The sequence below is a fragment of the Alternaria arborescens genome, assembly GCF_004154835.1.
Source record: "Alternaria arborescens strain FERA 675 chromosome Unknown contig_2, whole genome shotgun sequence".
In the NCBI taxonomy this organism is placed as follows: domain Eukaryota; kingdom Fungi; phylum Ascomycota; class Dothideomycetes; order Pleosporales; family Pleosporaceae; genus Alternaria; species Alternaria arborescens.
In genome coordinates, this window is record NW_021167857.1 from 1,399,554 (window position 1) to 1,419,603 (window position 20,050).

At 51.2% G+C, this 20,050-nt stretch overlaps 10 protein-coding genes across 10 annotated transcripts; 7 read left to right on the forward strand and 3 right to left on the reverse strand.

The window, feature by feature from the left end:
* Nucleotides 1–645: 645 nt before the first annotated feature.
* On the forward strand, nt 646–1,974 carry AA0111_g1326 (hypothetical protein; the record flags this gene model as incomplete). Its single annotated transcript, XM_028646973.1, has 2 exons — nt 646–1,030; nt 1,082–1,974. 2 exons carry the CDS (start codon nt 646–648, stop codon nt 1,972–1,974), a joined length of 1,278 nt encoding a protein of 425 aa, XP_028511397.1.
* A 170-nt stretch (nt 1,975–2,144) lies between these two features.
* AA0111_g1327 (hypothetical protein) lies at nt 2,145–3,124 on the reverse strand (the record flags this gene model as incomplete). Its single annotated transcript, XM_028646974.1, has 3 exons — nt 2,145–2,603; nt 2,678–2,988; nt 3,040–3,124. The coding sequence occupies 3 exons, from the start codon at nt 3,122–3,124 to the stop codon at nt 2,145–2,147; spliced, it is 855 nt and encodes a 284-aa protein (XP_028511398.1).
* A 1,079-nt stretch (nt 3,125–4,203) lies between these two features.
* On the forward strand, nt 4,204–5,748 carry AA0111_g1328 (hypothetical protein; the record flags this gene model as incomplete). Its single annotated transcript, XM_028646975.1, has 2 exons — nt 4,204–4,314; nt 4,366–5,748. The coding sequence occupies 2 exons, from the start codon at nt 4,204–4,206 to the stop codon at nt 5,746–5,748; spliced, it is 1,494 nt and encodes a 497-aa protein (XP_028511389.1).
* Nucleotides 5,749–6,101: 353 nt separating this feature from the next.
* AA0111_g1329 (hypothetical protein) lies at nt 6,102–7,921 on the forward strand (the record flags this gene model as incomplete). Its single annotated transcript, XM_028646976.1, has 3 exons — nt 6,102–6,188; nt 6,238–6,417; nt 6,464–7,921. The coding sequence occupies 3 exons, from the start codon at nt 6,102–6,104 to the stop codon at nt 7,919–7,921; spliced, it is 1,725 nt and encodes a 574-aa protein (XP_028511390.1).
* A 402-nt stretch (nt 7,922–8,323) lies between these two features.
* AA0111_g1330 (hypothetical protein) lies at nt 8,324–11,007 on the reverse strand (the record flags this gene model as incomplete). The annotated part of the gene is made up of 2 exons (XM_028646978.1): nt 8,324–10,584; nt 10,632–11,007. The coding sequence occupies 2 exons, from the start codon at nt 11,005–11,007 to the stop codon at nt 8,324–8,326; spliced, it is 2,637 nt and encodes an 878-aa protein (XP_028511067.1).
* Nucleotides 11,008–11,320: 313 nt separating this feature from the next.
* On the forward strand, nt 11,321–11,800 carry AA0111_g1331 (hypothetical protein; the record flags this gene model as incomplete). The annotated part of the gene is made up of 3 exons (XM_028646979.1): nt 11,321–11,456; nt 11,584–11,663; nt 11,714–11,800. The coding sequence occupies 3 exons, from the start codon at nt 11,321–11,323 to the stop codon at nt 11,798–11,800; spliced, it is 303 nt and encodes a 100-aa protein (XP_028511066.1).
* A 1,588-nt stretch (nt 11,801–13,388) lies between these two features.
* On the forward strand, nt 13,389–14,030 carry AA0111_g1332 (hypothetical protein; the record flags this gene model as incomplete). Its single annotated transcript, XM_028646980.1, has 1 exon — nt 13,389–14,030. The coding sequence occupies one exon, from the start codon at nt 13,389–13,391 to the stop codon at nt 14,028–14,030; it is 642 nt and encodes a 213-aa protein (XP_028511065.1).
* A 463-nt stretch (nt 14,031–14,493) lies between these two features.
* Nucleotides 14,494–15,288, reverse strand: AA0111_g1333 (hypothetical protein; the record flags this gene model as incomplete). Its single annotated transcript, XM_028646981.1, has 3 exons — nt 14,494–14,581; nt 14,635–15,109; nt 15,159–15,288. The coding sequence occupies 3 exons, from the start codon at nt 15,286–15,288 to the stop codon at nt 14,494–14,496; spliced, it is 693 nt and encodes a 230-aa protein (XP_028511064.1).
* Nucleotides 15,289–15,843: 555 nt separating this feature from the next.
* AA0111_g1334 (hypothetical protein) lies at nt 15,844–17,456 on the forward strand (the record flags this gene model as incomplete). The annotated part of the gene is made up of 2 exons (XM_028646982.1): nt 15,844–17,294; nt 17,339–17,456. The coding sequence occupies 2 exons, from the start codon at nt 15,844–15,846 to the stop codon at nt 17,454–17,456; spliced, it is 1,569 nt and encodes a 522-aa protein (XP_028511063.1).
* Nucleotides 17,457–18,199: 743 nt separating this feature from the next.
* AA0111_g1335 (Adenylosuccinate lyase) lies at nt 18,200–19,784 on the forward strand (the record flags this gene model as incomplete). Its single annotated transcript, XM_028646983.1, has 2 exons — nt 18,200–18,583; nt 18,645–19,784. The coding sequence occupies 2 exons, from the start codon at nt 18,200–18,202 to the stop codon at nt 19,782–19,784; spliced, it is 1,524 nt and encodes a 507-aa protein (XP_028511062.1).
* Between the last annotated feature and the right edge of the window lie 266 nt (nt 19,785–20,050).

A 20,050-nucleotide genomic window follows, 5' to 3' on the forward strand; every position in this document is an offset into this window, starting at 1 on the left:
GCCTCCTCAGGGAAAACCGTAAGGAATGTATTAGTATTTGTGTCCAAAGGATAGAACCAATAGCTTCTAATATTGGTCGTTGTTGTGGAGAATGTCTAATGTTGTAAAGTCGTGTAACATTCGTAGCGATGGGCGCCTGCTTGGCGCCACGCCAAGGGCGGGCTCGCTGCCAAACGCGTCCGCGTTCTTCCCAACCACCCCCTGATCATGAAGTCATCCAATATCTCTGCAGGTCTACACACTGTCATCGTGTTGGCAGCTCAGCAAGCGCCTGCCCTGTTTCAGGTCCTCAACGAGATGTAGAGTATTGTGGTGGTGCGACTTGACGCGCTGTTCCAATCCTGACATGCTCCTTCCATCCAGCTGGCAACCCCAATGTACGATCCGCGACCGGTACGGCGCTCGAGGGGGCTGATGTTGACTCTTCGCTAGCAACTGCGGGTTAGTGGACTCTTTGATCCGTACGCTGTTCGATGTCGAGATCGCCCCATTCGCACTTCCCCGCAATACGTCATGATCCGAGGTTGTTCAGCTGGACCTTAATTTGTCAGGTATGTAGTGTCTGTAGAACTTTAACATGAATATAGAGTGATACCAGCATCTCTCCTCAATCTTTCACACCTTCTTGCATACACCTCGTCAATTATGTCCAACCAGCAGCTGGTCGAAAGCAAAGGCATCTTCCATGGCCTACCCGTGTATCCATCCTCGCTGAAGGGGCTAACAGCCATCATAACCGGTGCAAACGGTATTTCTGGAAACTACATGCTGCGCGTATTGGCGCAGGACCCAGAGAGATGGAGTACGATCTACTGCTTGTCACGGCGGCCACCTACGATCCCGGATGGGCTGCCGAAGAATGCCGAGCATATCCCACTAGACTTTCTACAAGATCCTGAAGAGATCGCAAAGGTATTGAAGGACAGGGGCGTTAAGGCTGACTACGTCTTTTTCTACTCGTATGTGCAAGTCAAGCCGAAAGAGGGCGGCGGCTTGTGGAGCGACGCAGAGGAGATGTGTAAGGTGAACAGTAAGTGCTGATCGATAACCGGCATTGAGATACAAGGCTAACATACTGTAGCTGCTCTACTCAAGAACTTCTGCGAAGCTCTTCCGATTGCCAACATCAAACCAAAACGCATCATGCTCCAGACCGGCGCGAAGAACTATGGTGTACATCTTGGTCCCGCAGCGACCCCTCAAGAAGAAACGGCACCGCGTGTCACTTTAGAACCCAATTTCTACTACCCACAGGAAGACTTTCTCTGGGATTTCTGCAAGAATCAGGGCATTGACTGGAACATATGCATGCCATCAGGGATTCTGGGCGCTGTCCCGGATGCAGCCATGAACATTGTGTTTCCACTAGGAATATACGCAAGTGTGAAGAAACACCTAGGCGAGAAACTCGAGTTTCCGACTGATCTGCATGCATGGGAAGCAACAACATGCATGTCCAGTAGCAAGATGAATGCTTACATGGAGCAATGGGCCGTGCTGAACGATGGAGCAAAGAACGAAAAGTTCAACACAATGGATGGCACAACCTTTACATGGGGCAATTTCTGGCCAAAGTACGCAGGGTGGTATGGTATCGAATATGAGTATCCCAGCCTAGACGACAGCGCGTATACCGTCATCACTTCACCATATGACCCGCCTCCACGAGGTTTTGGGCCACCAGCAACATTTCGGATTCGCTTTACGCTGACTGATTGGGCAAAACAAGAGAAAGTGCAGAAGGCATGGGAGGAGATAATCTCTAAGCATGGTCTCAAGGTGGATAAGCTGCAAGATATGGACATTGATCGTATTTTCGGCTTTACCGACGGAATGATGAGCTTCTCCTTGGATCTCACGATGAACAAGGCGCGCAAAATGGGGTGGCATGGATTCGTCGACTCAAACGATGCCATCAAGGAGGTACTTGGAGAGTTTGCAGATCTCAAGATGATTCCTCCTGTGGGTAAGTAGTCTGCGAAATACAGCCTGGCTATAGACCCTGCCAATCTGCGTTACTTTATCGCTTTGAGCTGTTTCTGTTCTCCTTGTTTTCCCAATGCGAACGTTCATAATCATTCTCTCGGATACTAGCGTAGTGATGAAAGTGTCATCTGTACTACTAGTAACTTCACTCGTTATTCTTACATGAAGCTATGACTGGGGCCAGTGACGTAGCTTATGATGGCGTCGTGAGCAGAAGACATGCCGACTTTCTCCCATGTCGATCCAACCGCATCCGCTTCTATGTACAGCCTTTCGATGACCCCGAAGATGTCGATCTCTAGCAGGGTCCTCTCACCCACCGGTCTCTCCATGATCGTCTTCATCAGAAGCTGTTCAATTACCCACCCTTGACCACAAGTCGCCTGACTAAGGATCGCCAATGCACCCAGGCAGTCTCGATCCAGAGCACTCACCTGCGCAATCTTCCAATTCTCATCGATGATCCGAGACGATAGCGAGGCGGAGTAGCGAGCTTCGGCCAGGCCCGAAACGACGTCCGCGTAAGGCAAAGTAAGACGGATGACGTTCCTGCGCTCGACAGCTTCTTCACGGCGGAACTTTCGAATGAGGTCGCGACGGTCTTCTCGGCCCATCATCTGTGAAGTCAGTACGACGGTGGGGGATACCGAAAGAGGAACCTGTCAGTGACTGTCTCTACTGGTTAACGCACCTTGAAGGCTTCTTGACCCATGCTGCCTCCTAGATAGAGTACTGTCTCGTGATTGGTATCGGTAGCAAGGAGCTCATCCCTACCGAGGCGTATCATGATAACCTCACCATTATGGATGTTACTGAAGTTGCAAACTGGGTCGCCTTCGATCGCGATACCGTCAATCAGCTCGCCAGGTTCGCTTGTACGAATTGGCTCGCCATTGATATCGCAGGGCCAGACCTCTTGCAGTTCGATCTTATACTTGAATCTGAAACGGGCTTTGATGGCCTCAATAATGTCCTTGTGTGCGGCTGAGGGAGTGATGAGAACTACATCGCTAGTCAGTGTGGTTTTCCTTAGTCTACTCGCCTAGTACCTACAGTCAGTGATTGTAAGGTCCTTGGTTGGGCAATAGAGCTCGACAATGACGGCGTTAGTGCCCTGGTATGGGGAGATACTGCGCATTGTGAGTACCTAAAGGAGTTGTTGAAGTGGTGTACGGAAATAGTAGATGAGTAGTGGAAGGAGTCCGAGTTTAGGTTGAGTCAGCTCACTGACTCCTGAACAGATGTTATAACTTCCAATCTAGCAAGCGGGGGTCATATTTGAGGAGGAAAAGGGAAAGACAGCGCATGGACACGAATCTCCTGGAAGTGAATCCCTCTCGTGGCTTGGTCAGTGGATCGTAAAGAAATATCCAGCAGGTACTGTCTCCTTTGAAATTGTCTCTGGAAATACAAAGATCAATTGGCATCTATGATTTCGTGTCTGCATTGTCTCCTGACTATTCTTTGGGTTACGCGCTATCAAAAGGCCAACGTTGAGCTCGAAGTTAGCTAGCTTTCGAGCTTTTTCTCTTTCTCTTTTCCCAAGGCACGACACAACCTCATCTCACCATGCATCTGGATCACAGAATATCAACGCTACTGAAGTTCAACTCTTGGAAAGCACTGGACAAGTTGTGAGTGACGCGCTCTCTGGATCCTGTTATCACGGTCTCAAGCGACTCATTACTGCCGAATCGCTAATTGGCATTGATAGCACGGACTTTCTTATTTGATTTCTGTGCCTCTGTTCTGTATATCCTCTTCTGGTGATGCGCGTGCACTAACTAACGTCTTCCACCACGATACCTAGGTAGCGTAGTCGGGATTGCTCATGTGCGGGATCTACCACCGGCTGTACGAAGATCTTTGGTCAGCGCTATGAGATCGGCTGAGCAATAGCTCCGATTGGCTCGAATCACCTCTGCTTGCGATTGGATCCGTTTCGGCCTGGCGGGTCTGACTCAGGCGCACCGTGTTCAGATGCACGAACACGTCTTCCGTCCTAACAGAGAAGTTAGAAGCAAATAGCTTAGGCTATATTCAGAATCGCCTCCAACGGTTGTAAATGAGTCACTATGATGAACGTATGTATGGTGGAGCCGGTTGGAGAAGCCCAGACTGACTAGGCATCCATACCTAGGAAGTATGATCACATATACATCGAAAGTAATTATCTTCGAAATCTGAAAAGTCCAAATTTAAGAATACCACCGCATCATGGCTCATAAAACCCCTGAATTCGATCAGCTTGTGCTGGAGAAGATTAAAGAATTCAACGTGCCAGGCCTTTCGCTTGCCGTTGTGCAGGGCGATGATATCTACTCAAAGGTAAGTAGGTTAGATCAGAACTAGCGAGCCTTGAGTACTCATCCTTTCTAGGCGTATGGCTATTCGAAACTACCCGACGTCGAGACAAATACAGATACCCTCTTCGACCTGGCAAGCACGTCCAAGAGTACCACTGCAGGAGCCGTCGCACTTCTCGTAGACGACGAGAAGTACCCAGACGTACAATGGACAACACCTGTTTCGAAGATCCTTCCAGATGACTTCATCCTTCCTGACCCATTCCTTACAGAGCAGGTTACTATTGAAGACATACTAAGTCATCGTAGTGGAATTGCTACCCATGACGAATCGTACTTGAGTGCCCGCGCGAAACATCCAGACAATCCAAAGTCTTTGACCCGCAACCTGCGCAATCTTGAATTCGTCAAGCCCCTTCGCACCGAGCATGTATACTGTAATATCATGTTCAGCGTCGCGGTGCATCTTATCGAGACTGTCAGTGACATGTCCTATACCGACTTTATAAGGACGAAGCTCTGGAAACCCCTCGGCATGACCAATACATTTCATGACGTCCACGACATCGAAGCCAACAGCGACAAAGATCGCAGAACAACGTCATACCACTGGCACAGCGGATCTCAATCCTATGCTACACTACCTCATTATCCTCCAGCTCCGGAAGGGCATGGCGCAGGCTGTATCTTTAGCAGTGCAGGCGACTACGCGAAATGGATCCGCGCTCTCATCAAACGCGATCCAATTCTTTCCAAAGCGAGCCACAAGGCACTTGCCACCCCTCGAAGTTTCGACCTTCTAGGTGACGAGAAATGGTCTATACCCTTCAAAAGTGAAGAGCTCTACACCTTAGGCTTAAGCCTTACCAGCTATCGCGGACACAAATTGATCGGACATTATGGCTCAGTACCTGGATTTAAGGCCATGGTTTGCTTCATGCCCAAGTTCGACTGGGGACTTGTAATCTTCGGGAACTCGGATAGCGCAGCCTATGTCAATGACATTCTGAAGTTTACGCTACTAGACAAGGTTATCGATGTAAGGAAGGAAGATCGCATCGACTGGGGTACATTCTTCAAGAATTTCCAATCTATGGATGATGCGGAAGAGGCGGAGAAACCTGAGTGGACGAAGGTCGATAGTGTAGAGCCGCTCGATATTGTTGTGGAGAAGATAGCTGGTAGCTACCACAACGTTGGGTACAAAGGGTTGGTGCTTGAGGTGAAGGATGGGAAGCCAGTAGCGGATTGCAGCGATCGATGCTTTCCTTACATGCTGAAATTTGAGCATCTAACGGGTAACATGTTTGCTGTAGAGATGCATGGTATCTGGGAAGGCAAACTATACAGTACAATCCGAGGCGAGATCAGAACAGAGAACGGGCAGGTAAGAGCAGTGGGTGTCGAGCTAGAACCGGACGTCAAAGGCGGTCTCATCTGGTTCGATCGGGTGTAGTATGGAATCACTATTTATTGCGTACGTTTCGGAAGTATTAGAATGCAGTGCCGCAGTGGAGGATGTGTAGGAGTGAAAGAGGCGGAGCCGACTCCTGGCGCTAAAGCCTCGCACTAGCCAGGTGGAGCAAGCGCTTGAGACCCCCGCCCGTATCGTGAGATGGCTGGCCAACCAAGCGTTTCCCTCAGCGGCAATTCACCAATCGTTTAGTCAAATATGAGGGTATAAACATTGCCAAAGTCTGATCCGCACTCGCTGTGAGTTCATCGCGCAACCATTTCGCAGACTCAATCTGCTGACTTGTTTGTGTCAATAGCCCAACGCGTCAATACCGACGGCGCGCCACCATCAAGATGCTAGCAGACGGTAAGATCGACTCGCTAGATACGCATCTGGAGCAGTTCAAGCTCAATGATCAGAACAGACAAATCGATCTAACAGTAAGTCGATACCGACATGTTACCAACTCGCATCCGCTGACCTACCTAGAATCTCTTAAGAGAATACGGTCAGCTGCTTGACGAGTACAAAGAGTTAAAGAAGGCATATGAAGAGAAAGGCAGAAGTAATGTCGTAAAGCCAGCAGCTGCAGGTGCCTCTACTGTGACTGCAGCAATAAAGCCTCAAAATCCTTATGTCTTGGTGTTGATAGACGGTAACAACTACATCGTAAGTGCTAGCAGAGTTTCGTAATATTCACACTGACCGACTCTAGTTCAACGATGAATTCGTTCGCGAAAAGGAAGAAGGCGGAATGCGCGCCGCTCGTATGCTCAACAAAGCTATAGAGAAGTACCTACAGCAAAGCGTTCCACAAGCCGGTTCCGCCCGCATTCATGTCAAGATCTACGCGGACTTGACAAATCTATCTAAGCAGCTTGCAAGAACTAAAGTTATCGGTTTGGAAAAGCGATCGCTATCTCCATTCTCTGCCGCGTTCACTCGGGCCATCAGCCTCTTCGACTTCATTGACGCTCTAGACGAAGAAGGCACTAAATTCAAGATTAGAGAACAGTTTAAAATTGCTACCGAGGATACAGCTTGCAGACATATCTTGTACGCTGCTTGTCATGATCCGGCGTATCTAGCTCAATTGTCGCCCTTCAGCGGCATACGCGACAAGATTACCCTTGTCCAAGGCGCTGGATGGAACTCAAAATTCCACGAGTTTGGCCTGGATGTCACCCAGTTTCCAACCATCTTCAGATGGTCCGAACCCTCCGCTGCTACACCAGCCAGCAAAGGCGCGTCAGCTACAGTACCTAAGCAAAAGGCAGTAGTAAGACCAATACTTAAGCCTGTGTCTCCAACTCCTCGCAAAGAATCATGGAGGCGAGATGGCTCTTTTAGTGTCTCAGACTCCGCATTCGGCGATCTATCGCCTACAGAAACCAATGGATTCGATGAACAAGACAGCGTTGAGTGGGAAGGACGATCCGCAAACACTCAAAACGTCAAGAACGGCTCCACCTCAAACCCACAAAAGGACTCTCAGCTCTGCAAGTACTTCCAAAAAGGCTCTTGTAGCTTTGGCGAAAAGTGCCGCAACCAACATGTCCCAAAAGGTCTCGACGGCGTAAACGGCTCTACCTCATCCCCATTTAAGGCTCCGGCTGCCACATCACAGTCATCCCCACAACTCACATACCGTGGCAACATCTCCGCCATCCTGCCACGAGCGCTAAGATCACACGGCTTCATCCCCCTGAATATATTTCACCAACGCATAGACGCATACCGTCCCTCACCCTCCGCATCAGCCTGGAAGATCTACAACGCACGTTTCGCAAAAGCCAAACCATGCAACACCTTTCACCTGCAGGGAAAATGCACTAATCGTCCCTGTCTTTTTGACCACAACCCACTGGAGCGTGAAGCTAAGCAGGTGCTGGAGTATGTCTTGAGTTGTAATCCTTGCCCAAGGAAGGGAGCGTGTAGGAAGAAGGATTGCTTTTATGGCCATCTTTGTCAGAAGGATGGGTGTATGGGACAGAGTGGTGGTGGTGGTGGCGGTGGGGGACCGAAGGCGTGTCGGTTTAAGGCTGATTTGCATTATAAGGCGGAGGAGTGTAAGCTAGAGAGTTTGGTGCCGGCGATGGAGGATGAAGTGGCTGTGAAAGAAGAGGAGATTGGGGGGATGCAGTTGATTGATGGGGAAGATTTTATGTGGTAATACTACTGGAAGTTGCGTGAACGGATGCGTTCATGATAACTTTATCGTTCAGCAACCTCGGCGCATTGCTGTCAACCCTGTCAATCCATCTTAGCTAGGAATGTCCACGGTCACTGGCCATGAAACAAGGTTTCTGCTAAAACAACGTAGATCCTGTAGAGATGTTATCTACATGATCCACGACCACCACTATATTGGCTGAGTAGCTCACAAAGTCATTCTAGAATGATCGAATATGCATATGAATTATGTCGATAATGACCTCATGTAAATGCCCATCCTAATTGAACGCCACCGCTAAAGCGCCATACATGCATAAATAACAAAGACAGAAGGGGTATAAAACAACCTGAAGAGATGCCCCAAATACGACAACATAACTACAACAATCCGCATGCCCAGCTAATACTTTCTTCCTCTCCGCCTCGGCAGCCCAGACTCCATGCCCACAGTTGCCGGTACGCTCGCGGTAGCGGGTATAACGACCTTGGGAGCAGGAAGTCCCTTCTTGGGCGTAGGAATGCTGATACCGGAACGATTTACATTCTCCTTGTCTCCAGCTTTCGCGGAAGATGGCGTTTGCGGTAGTACGACTTTCTTTGGTGCGGCGAGACGACTTTTCCGTTGAGCTCCTGGCTGTATACCCACAGGTGTCACGTCGAGAGAGGGGAGTTTGGTATCGGATGTGCTGGAAGACAGACTGCTGTCGATGCCCGTAGAGTTTGAAGACGCAACGGGCATCTTCTTGACTTTAGTCGACTTAGCTTTGGGTGCTTGCTTGTCCGATGCTTCTTTTTCTTCTTGTACAGCCTCTGGGAGGAGATCTGAAGGCGCGAGCAGACCCTTGCCAGGCGTACCATTTGTTGTTCCTAGACCGCGTACTCTTCGTACCTTGGGTGTGGACGCCTTGCTGATCTTCTCCTTCTTCTTCTTTGGCTCAGGAGCATCTGACATTCCCAGTTCGTCTGGAGTGGATAATGACTCTGCTTCAGCTAGGGCATTTGCGAGAGTGTCTGGATTCTCCTGGTAGTACGCCAATGTCTCATCCCAGCGTACGTTCTTACCGACGATGGGCTCCTTCTCCGCATCGTCAATAGGTGGCAGATTATATGAATCCATTGCAAGCTTCATCAACCGGACGGTGACGCAGAAAGCGCCTTGCTTGTTCTTGCGTGTGTTGTTTCGTGTCATGTCAGCCAGTACTTTTGCGTCGTCCTTCTTGAGTACGACTACTTCGTTACCGTCGGCACGGCGGATGTTGATCTTGGGCGGTCCTGGGGCGGGCAGTCGTGAGATCTTCTTCCGTGAAGAGCGTCTGGCCGCTTGTGCACTCTTCTCTTCTGCAGTTTCTGTCTCCTCTGCATCTGGAATAGGCGATGGAAGACTTTCAGCGGGCTTGTTTAGTGTCGGAATCTGCGATAGATCCAGCGTCAATTCAGTGTGCTGCTTGGAAGGCGAGTTCGGGTCCTTTTCTTCGAGCACCTTGCGGGGCGAGGCCAAGGCATGACGGACCACATCTGAGTCTCTCCGATTCTGTAACGACTCTCTCTTGTGTGTGATAACGGCAGCCTTCTCAGCTTTGCTTGCGGCAGCACGGTTGAGGAAGTCCTTGAGGATGGCCGTATCATCGTCGATAGCAACCGTCATAGTAACATCGTCGGGTCCAGACTCAGGGCGCGGCGGCGGCGGAGGAGAAAGCAGTCTACGCGGGGCAGGTGATTGCAGTTTCGTTGGTGTGAATGAAAACGTCAATCCATCAGCAATGTCTGTAGATGCGACAGGTGCGTCGGCCATGTCAACCTCGGAAGGAGCCGCATCTTTCTTGGGGCTGGGGGTATGCTCTTCAACGGCTGCTTGGTACTCTCGTTGGATGTTCAGCTGCAGAGAGGCTTCCGTAAAATCGTCTTCATGGGCGCTTGCTTCAGGAGAGCTAGACACGTCTTCCATTGTGTTGCCGTCGTCCTGAATTCCTCCTGCCAATGCGCCTAGAACTACTTCAGATAACTCGGCGTCCTCGTCCTCATTTAGTTCTTCGTCAAACACTGGTATTAGTGAAGTGGCAGCATCATCTAATGGTAAAGCTGGGTATTGAAGCTCTGTCACAGCGTCTGGTACCCCTGACGTTAGCCCCACCTCTTGAGGCGGTGTCTCGTTGCTTTTGCCGCTGACCACCTCTTGAGTCGGGGTTGCAACTTCCTCTTTGATTCCCCTCGTGGAAATCTCCTCGGCATTGATCTCCTCTACGACCTTACTCGTTTCTTCATTGAGTACAGTTTCCGTTGTCGCCACTTCTATTTCCACTTCTGGGCTGTCGCTCAGGGGTAGCTCTGGGTATTCCACCTTCTCCGGCGATGCGTTTGAGGTAGTCGACGTCTGCTTGAGTGACGAACGGAAAAGCTTCGCGATCGTCGCGTCTTCGGCAAATCCAGGGTCTTGTTGGTCTCCTACACTCTCGTGATCAGGAACTCCGGCCGTCGGCGCATCCGCTGCAAACGTGAAAGCCGATCCGTCGTCCTCTACAGGCTCCATCTGTTCATCTCCATCTGCGATTGTCTCAAAGCTGTCCTCGCCTTCCATGTTGTGAGTATCATCTTCTTCCTCTTCGCTGTGTGCTTCGTCGTTTGCGCTGATTACGGAATCTCCAATTTGGGTCGTTCTTTTCCCTGCGATCAGTCAGTAGATGCTACAGTAGAACCCTTTGTGGCCATACTTGGCAGAACGCTCTTCCTCCTGTCCCAGCGCGTCGCCTTGAACGCGCGCTTCTTGCCAAGTCTACTTGTGGACTTCTCCATAGCTTTGGGACTCATGTGTTGCCGCCTCTTCACAGGCCTTGAACGCGCATCTTGTTCCTCCTCATCTTCTGACTCCTGTGGTGTGTCGTCGGCACGCGCCCTGGGATCAAATCTCCGCCAGATCTTCTTCTCCTTTCCCCCACCCACCCTCTTTACTTCCTGTCTTCGCTCCCATGCCCGCGGCACTTTGGAAACTGGGAGAGCACTTGGAGTGAGGAATGCGGCGTCGGTCTCATTCCATGTGTTGTCGAATGTTTTGGTGGGTGTGGCGCGTTTGCGCGGAGTGAAAACCATGACGTCGGCGGTCAAATAGTACTAGTATAGATATATCAATGGCGCGCAACCATGGGTCCTGTGTCGTGAGGCTCGTTAGTATCGTCGTGAGGATGTGTCGTCTGTGTTGGCCGTCGGTCGCTAGGAAGGTACCATCGTAAACAAAGCCGGACAGGGATTACGATGGGGCAGGCACGCTAATGAGATTGCCGCGGCGGAAACTTTTGAATCCACCGACTCGACGACGACGACGCCATCCAACCCACGAGCCCGCACAAGGCCAGCCCTCACGTCGCATCCGGATCGCATTGATCTGCCGAAAAGCATCTACAAGATGGTACCGAAGCCTCAGGGAACCGCCGTTCAGTCGGCCACGCACCGACCCCTCCCACCGCTACCAAAACTCCGCGTCCGACGACCGAACAAGCCAGAGGCAAACCCATGTCTGGGAGCAATGTCATCAGTTTTGGGTATGTCAGGATGGAATTGTGGAATGAGGAGGTTGAGGTGTGATATTGGGCTGTGCCGTAGGGTGTGATGCGGGGCCAAGAGTGTTTGGGAAGACAACCACGAATATGGGCTGACATATGGCTACAGGATGCTGGGCGTCTTCCGGCTACAGTGTACAAGGCTGTGCGCAGCTTGAGCAGAAATTACGGCAGTGTATGGATGCGCCAGTATGTTCACCGCCTCAGCGACCTTTGGACTTCTCTAACCTTTCAACCAGCGAGACCACAACCAGAAGAAGAACAACATCAACTACCACCTCTCGAGAATGTACCCCAAGATTGTCGGCCCCCACAAGCGGGACTAGATCATGCGCCCTTGTCTTTGTATATTATGTATACCCACGAAACAGCATCATGGGGGAGTTAAGTCGTTGGCATCATCGACAGGCGTTATGGTTACGATCGTTGTATATAAACGAATCTAGTAAGAGTGGGCATTTACATATGGGCCGACGATATCAAAGTGCAACAAATCTCGACCAGCTCTGTTACGTACAGACATGTCAGATGTAAGGGAGGAATCAGGCCATGAGCGGGCCAGTAGCTGTCCGAGCGAAGACTGCAGGACAGCCCTTCACGCACGACCACGCATGCTTTGTCTGCTGGCTTCATGTTTCAGTACGGTCCATCATTCTAGACCAACTCCCACTCAAGGCCATAGCAACTACCAGTCTTGCAAACCACATCTGCCGAAGTAGGCAGTGCATACCACTCCCCACGTTCACCCACGTGTGAGACTGCCTTTGTATGTTTCATCGCTCTCGCAGGCCGCGTGATAGGCCTGATGCTAAGTCTTCACTTCCTCACCAATAGCAACCCACAAAATCAGACGCAGCTGCCAAGGGATTACCGCAGTGTTATACCCCGCTCGTCATTGCGCATAATTATGCTGTGCATCGTTGACCGAAACACGCTCACTTGGGCTATATTTACCATCTTTGGCCAGCGCCACATGCAGGCTTAGACCCACTCACTCTACACCCCACCAGCACATCTACCAATGCGTCGCTCAGCCCCCCAGCCGACCAGATCCTACGCCAACCTTGTTCCGGACCTTTCCCAACCTTCCAGTGGCTCGTCACGCACACGTTTTGTCCAGGGCGGAAAATCTTAGGTGTGATTGGGCTGATGCGGGAAGAGAGATGAAGGATGTTATGCGAGACCTTTCCTGAAGCTACTCTGCCTTCCCTCATCGTCATCGCTAGAGACCGCTTTCGATTGGATCGCCAGGGACATGGCCCGGTCGCATAGCCAGGGAAGCGATGGGAGCTTACCCTGCCGCAACATGTGTTGCCAGGGTGCTGGTTCCCCTCCCACATGCACTCAGCCGCGTAGAGGTGTTGTGAGCTTCTTATAGTCTGCTGTATTGCGTAGCGATCTTCGTTTTTTTGCACCTCATACAACGCCAGCGTACGACTCTGTCGGTCGTCATCTTTGTGTATTCGCAAAACTTGGGTTGAGGACGGTGTGTTTACATAATTAGGAGCTGCACTCATGGAAAGATGATGGCGTTTACATTTCTTACCTTCGCATTGTTAGGGCCGGCCATGGCATACGCGGCTGCTCTCTCGATACCGGAACCTACACAATATACACCTACCATGGATGGATGGAGTCCAGCTCCCACGGCAGCACCACAGCTTCGTCTTGATCTTTCCAGGCGTCAACAAGGGAGTAATACTTGTGGATATGTCTCTGCTTCTGGCATCTCAGGTAAGGTTGTTATGACTCTAGTCTCCGACTTGTACTGACTGTCCAATAGTGAGCGCAGTAACATGTTCAAATCCCACAGATGTATGCGCAACAAACGGCCATTTCGGTATCCACGGCTGCTGTCAATCCGGCCTGGGTACTTCCTGTACAATAGCCACAGCATGTATTGCCTCAACAGCCATGTCAGCATCCTGCACGAACGACGCCTGCTCTTCCGACGCCGCGATAGCAAAGTGTACAGCGAGCTCAGCACCAGCTTGCTACCAGTGGCAATTCATCTACGATAGGATAGTCCTTACACAGTATGGCTGTGCGGCCAGCGCCTTTACAAGTACCGCGTACCATAGCCTGGGCATGAGCCTGCCAACCAGCTCCGCAGCGAGGGAAACCGTTACCGCGACCGTCACCAAGGAATCTATCAGCACGCCGACTTCCTCCAGTTCTTCCTCATCCAGCTCGTCAAAACCCAGCTTGGGCGCCATCATCGGTGGCACAATCGGCGCATGTCTCTTTGTCTCCTTCATCCTTTTCGTCGTCTTTCTTGCATGGCGCCGTAGGAAAGAAGCAGCGAAGAACAATCCGCGCTCTGCTGGTGCTTTTCATCGGACTAGCCAACAAACCACGGTGGAGTACAATCCGATGGGTTTCCCCTCTCCAGGCTTTTCGTCGTCAGGGTTGCCTTCACCGGCTAGTCCGTATAGCGATGATAGCAAGACCTGGCAACAATATCTATCGAGAATGGGCAGGGGTAGGGACCAGGTGGATATTGTGGAAGTCGACGGGACATCTAGGGCGGTGGAGGCGCCTACGGCTGAAAAGTGATCATACATTTACTGTTTATCCTCGTTTGTTTTGTTCATCGACTCGATGGTGGTATATCATTGTTTTCCATTCCGGACCTCGGTCTTGGAAGATGTTTTACTTGTTCTTGTTTTTATTACAGCACGGTGTTGATGGGATTGATACCAGATTCTTGGGATATGCAGACACGATGAGACAGTACAGGGCATAGGCCCATCACACTATTGGTATATTCTTAGACTAGCACATACACGGCAGGACACCATGTCCTTTACGAATCCTATTTTAGCAGATATGGATCACATATATCTCAAGGCGCTACCACAAGATCGACCTTGACGCAAGTGCATTTAGACTTATGTTTGAAGATGACATTTGGTCTCAATAAATTCATTCGCTTGCATTACTACACTATACACGCTATCAAGACTATCTTCGACTGAACGGCGAGTTAGGAACGTTGCCCTGCCGTGAGACGTCAAATCTACTGGAAGCGCTTTTCGGCGGCCTTCCAGTTGATGACGTTCCAGATAGCCTTGAAGTACTCAGCCTTGCGGTTCTGGTAGTCGAGGCTAGAAATAGTTAGTTCAACATGCTCTTGTCAAAATATCATCGTCTAACTTACTAGTAGGCGTGCTCCCAGGCGTCAACACCAAGGATAGGACGGAATTGACCAACGACCGGGTCCTGGTTGGCATATGTCCTGATCTGGATAGCTCCAGTCTGCGTGTCCTGGACCAACCACGCCCAGCCGCTGCCCTGGATACCCGCGAGCGCAGTGTTGAACTTCTCCTTGAAGGCATCGAGGCTGCCGTAGCTGTTGTTGATGGCAGCAGATAGCGCACCAGAAGGAGGCTCACCACCGCCCTGGTTGGTAGGCGCGAGGTTCTCCCAGAAGAGGCTGTGGTTGATGTGACCGCCGCCGTGGAAGTTGATCAACGGCTGCAGCGCAATCTGTGCCTTGATGTCTTCCTTTTGCTTAGCCTCGGCGATTTGCTCGCTGAAGTTGTTGAACGAGGTCACGTAGGTGTTGTGGTGGTTCTTGTGGTGCAGTTCCATGATCTTGCCGGAGATGGAGGGCTCGAGCGCGCCATAGTCGTCTGTCTTGTATTAGTATGCGATGCATGTTTTTCAGATGGTAGGACGCACATGGGAGATCGGGCAGAGTGGCCTTGCCACGAACGAATGTGGTGCCAGCGAGACCAGCACGGGAGGTGACGGGGGCGGCGGCCCTCGCAGCCGAGCGCAGGGCAGATGTGCGGAGGAGAGTGGTGTTCATGATGGCTTCAATTGATGTCTTGGATTCAATTGAGTGTTAGGTGTGTTATGGTGGTTAGAAGCTGGTGGAACTCTGGCTGGGGAAGCTCGGGATTTATTATGGTCTCGCATTTCGTCATACCAACATGCCGACCGCCGAGCTTGGAGCTTCTACATAGCACAACCTCCACTCCTCACGGAAAGGTGCCCCTCGGCCAATGAAAACGCCCTGATGCCGCGTCACGTTCGCATGATGTATGCTGAAGTCTCGCGAACAAACGCGCATCTTCATGTGAGAATGTCCAGAGAGAAGAGATGGCTTTCGCGATATGTTAACTCCCCGCGATAGCCCCGCGCGGCGTTTTCAGGAAGAACTAGTTACTCAAGACGTGGGTGGCAGCTGTGCAATTTTGATAATCGCGTGCCGAAAAAAAGAGGCGCTCGATTCAAGTATCAGACATCTCACCCCATGTGAGGTGATTGAGGTTTGCCCTGCACTTAGGACATAGCCTCTACCAACGCGCTCCACCTAGGCCTCCTTCTTACAACTTACTTTAGCTACCCCGCCAACGTCATCATGGCGCCCGTTAATGTTGTTCACTTGCCCAACGGCCAAAACCTTACAGTCACGCCTGTCTTTGGAGGCCTCTTCTTCAAGTCGAGCGATGTCCACACGCATTCGCCATTTCCGCCTGGCTGGACAGTTGTGCTCAACTCCGAGGATGAATTGGCCACGGACGAGCAAGAGCAGCAGCAGCAGGATGAGGAGGAGCTGTTCCCACCACGTCGCATACACCGCTTCAAGAAGCCCACCTTGAATGGAGACCACCTCTACATCTCGTCCATATCGAATCCCAGTAGCAGCGAGTTTAAGCCGGCTGCGTCGCCAACCCGCCAGATCGCCATGATGCTGTGGGCGACGCTGTACTGGTACTTTCACCAGCCCGAACCGACACTACAGGTCACAAACACGCGTTCGAAGAACACCGCTGATGCTGGCAAGCCCAAGGGCGAATGGCGCATAAACATCAACAGAGAGGGTGTTTTCAAAGGCAAGGTCGTGCTGCCCAAGCTGGAGCGCATGGGTCTCATCGCCAGCGAAGATTCGACTGTCGGATGCGCACAAGAAGAGTCTTCTCCTGAAGGCTGGACACATATGTTTGTCAGTCGAAGGACGTTCTGGCAGCTTGACCCGAGAATATACTTGTTCACTCTATCGCCATTAGCCAACACCAACTCACCTTTCCCGTCAGGCTCACCGTATCCCTCGAGACCGTCGTCCCCAGCGGGTGGATCTGATGTGAAGAAAGAACAACAGCTTGATCAGGTATCACCAGGTCTGTGGTCACCAACGGCGCCAGGCCCCTTCCACTCGAGCTCGCACCTCCCAACATACTATCCACCCCCTCCCGCGCAATATGTCTTCACGAACAACACGCGACACCCCATACGCCCGAAACCACCTCGACAGGGAGAGATACTGTACACAAGATATATACCTAGCGTTGGACAATACCTGTCTTTCCGAGTGGCTTCCATCTCTTCGAAAGCGCTCCGACACCAGGGGCCAGTCTCCAGCCCAAACCGCAACAGCCAGATTGCAGCTTCTGACTCCGTCGCTCCCAACATGAACTCGATGAACGCGGGAATGTCTGACTCGGAATATCTACACAAATGGATGAACGATCCCCGTGTATCGCATTTCTGGGGCGAGGCAGGTCCACAGTCCCATCAAGAGGAATTTCTCAAGAACGGCCTACGATCAAAGAACTCGTTCCCAGTCATGGGATGTTGGGACGGGAAGCCGTTTGGCTACTTTGAGATATACTGGGTCAAGGAAGACAATCTCGGAAAGTACTTACCCATTGTTAGCGACTACGACCGAGGTTTCCACTGCTTGGTGGGTGAGCAGGAGTTTAGGGGCGCACACAGGGTCAGGATCTGGCTGAGCGCATTAGTGCACTATTGTTGGCTCGCGGATAACCGGACAGAGAGGGTCATGTTGGAGCCGAGGGTCGATAACGAAAAGTAAGTCTTGTACCAGCATTTGACGGATAGTGCTAACAGTTCAGACTTGCAAACTACCTTCAAGAAGCTGGGTTCTACAAAGAGCGCGAAATTAGCCTTCCACACAAGCAGAGTAACTTGTTCAAGATCAACCGGGACGTGTGGAAGGGTCCGGCGCTGTGAGTCCGCGGAGACGGCAATAATTGTGGAGTCGCAGTTGGGCAGAGCCGCATGAACGGGTTACGGCTCTTGGTGGATATGGTTACGTGGAGTAGCGCAGAGTAAGCGCATCATGAGATACCAAGGTCTAGACTTCTATTCATGTTGAACCTGCCACCTACGTGGGGGAGTTCGTAGTCATTCTTCTGAGTGTATCCCGCCGGCCTCCTCGACCGGAGAAATACCCACCGAATGTTGGAGCGTGTATGAATGTGAAGCAATTCGGAGGTTCCTCGTAACAAGTCCCTCGTTGCGAGTACCTACAATTTGGTTGCCCAGAACCCCAACAACGCCGCGGGAAAATTTCTGCTACCCCAAATCGCTATTTTATCGTCGATCGGTGTCTATCTCCCCCTCCGACATCACCCTAGAAATCGACCATTGACGTGCGTTTCCAAAGGTGCGATAGTACCTAAATGTGGGGTTTAGCGAGCTCCAAAACTTTTTGACTACACGTGAGGACGTCATTGGTCTTTGGGTAGAAAAAGCGCGCCACAACGCTGTGAATCATCTCACGAATTGACTTCACGATACCCCAATATCCTTCCATACAACTGTTCTTGTCGTGATATCACACGTATCGTCGTTACGGCAAAGTTGAAAAATTACTCTTATACCAGATTCGGAAGACTATCGGACTAACCCACAAAACAAACCGCCAAACAGTTACTCATCCACCACATCACCCCTCAAAACACCACACAGTCATGGCTACCAGCAATAGCTCCCTGGACATTCAGTCCCGCATATCAGACATGAAGACCAAATCTGGCGCTACCATATTCGATGCGTACCAGACTTCCCTTACAGGCCGGTACTGTTCGGCAGAGATGTCGCAACTATTCTCGCAGCGCAGCCGACACTCGATATGGCGCAAGCTGTGGCTGTTCCTCGCAGAGGCAGAGAAGGAGCTAGGAATCGAGAACATCAGTGATGAGGCGCTCACCCAGATGAGGGAGCACCTAACCGTTACGGATGATGATTTCGGAGTTGCCAAGGTTGAGGAGAAGAAGAGGAGACACGATGTTATGGCGCATGTACACGCCTTTGGACAAGTTGCTCCTGCCGCAGCAGGTATCATCCACTACGGAGTAGGTTATCACGTGGAGCGGTCAAAAAAAAACTCTCAAGAAAAGGTACTAATTCCCACAGGCAACCAGCTGCTATGTAACGGATAATGCCGAACTCATCCTTATGCGCGATGGTCTGGATCTCCTCATCCCCAAGCTCGCCAAAGTCATCTCCAACCTCTCCGCCTTTGCCCTGAAATGGAAAACCGAGCCTACTCTTGCTTACACCCATCTCCAGCCCGCTCAGCTCATCACCGTCGGCAAGCGAGCGGCGCAATGGGCGCAAGACCTCCTTTTCGATCTTGAGGCCATAGAGCTCGTCCGCGAGACCCTACAGTTCCGTGGTGCCCAAGGAACGACCGGCACACAAGCCTCTTTCCTCGAGATCTTCAACGGCGACAGCAAGAAGTGCGACCAGCTCAACGAGCTGCTCTGCAAAAAGGCCGGATTCCCCTCCTGCTACGCCATTTCCACACAGACCTACACCCGCAAGGTCGATCTCATCATCGCAAACGCCATCTGCGGTCTCGGCGCCTCGGCGCAAAAGATCACAGGAGACATCCGCCACCTAGCCGCGTGGAAGGAACTCGAAGAGCCGTTTGAAAAGGACCAAATCGGTTCTTCCGCCATGGCATACAAGCGCAACCCCATGCGCTCAGAACGCATCTACGCGCTCAGCCGTGAGCTCATGTCCAAGCCAGCCTCGTTCGCAAACACGCTTTCAGACCAATGGATGGAGCGTTCCCTCGACGACTCGGCGATCCGCCGCATGGACATCCCCGAGATGTTCCTCCTTGCCGATGCCATCTTGCTGTCTCTCGACAACGTAACATCCGGTCTGGTCGTCTACCCCAAGCGCGTCGATGCACGCGTGCAAGAGGAATTGCCCTTCATGATCACAGAGTCCATCATCATGCGTCTCGTTGCCAAGGGCGAATCGCGCCAGGAAGCACACGAGCAGATTCGCGTACTCTCCCACCAGGCTGGTGCGCAGGTCAAGAACGAGGGCAAATCAAACGATTTGGTTGATCGCATCAGGAACACAGAGTTCTTCAAGCCTATCTGGGGTGAGCTCGATACTATGCTTGACAGCAAGTTGTACACGGGACGGAGTGAGGAGATTGTCGAGAAGTTCTGTGGAAAGGGGGGTGTGCTTGAAGGCAAGCTGAAGAAATACCAGGATTACATCGAGGGTGCCAAGGTCAGTGAGTTGAATGTTTAGAGGGTTACATATCGGAAAAAAGGGTCCGAGAGAAGAAGAAGGGAAGACTCTAGGCGTTCATTGGGAGTCAAGATAGATGAACGGAGTTGAGGAGAAAAGTAATCAACTTACGAGTATCTGGTCAAAAGTCCTACTCAATTCTTCGGCAAAGCAATGAAAGTCGTGTATCATTCATCATCATCATCCCATATGTATGTGCCCTCGAAATTACTAAAAATATGCTAATTCTATGCCCAAAACGCTGATTGCCACGCAAATACTGCTAA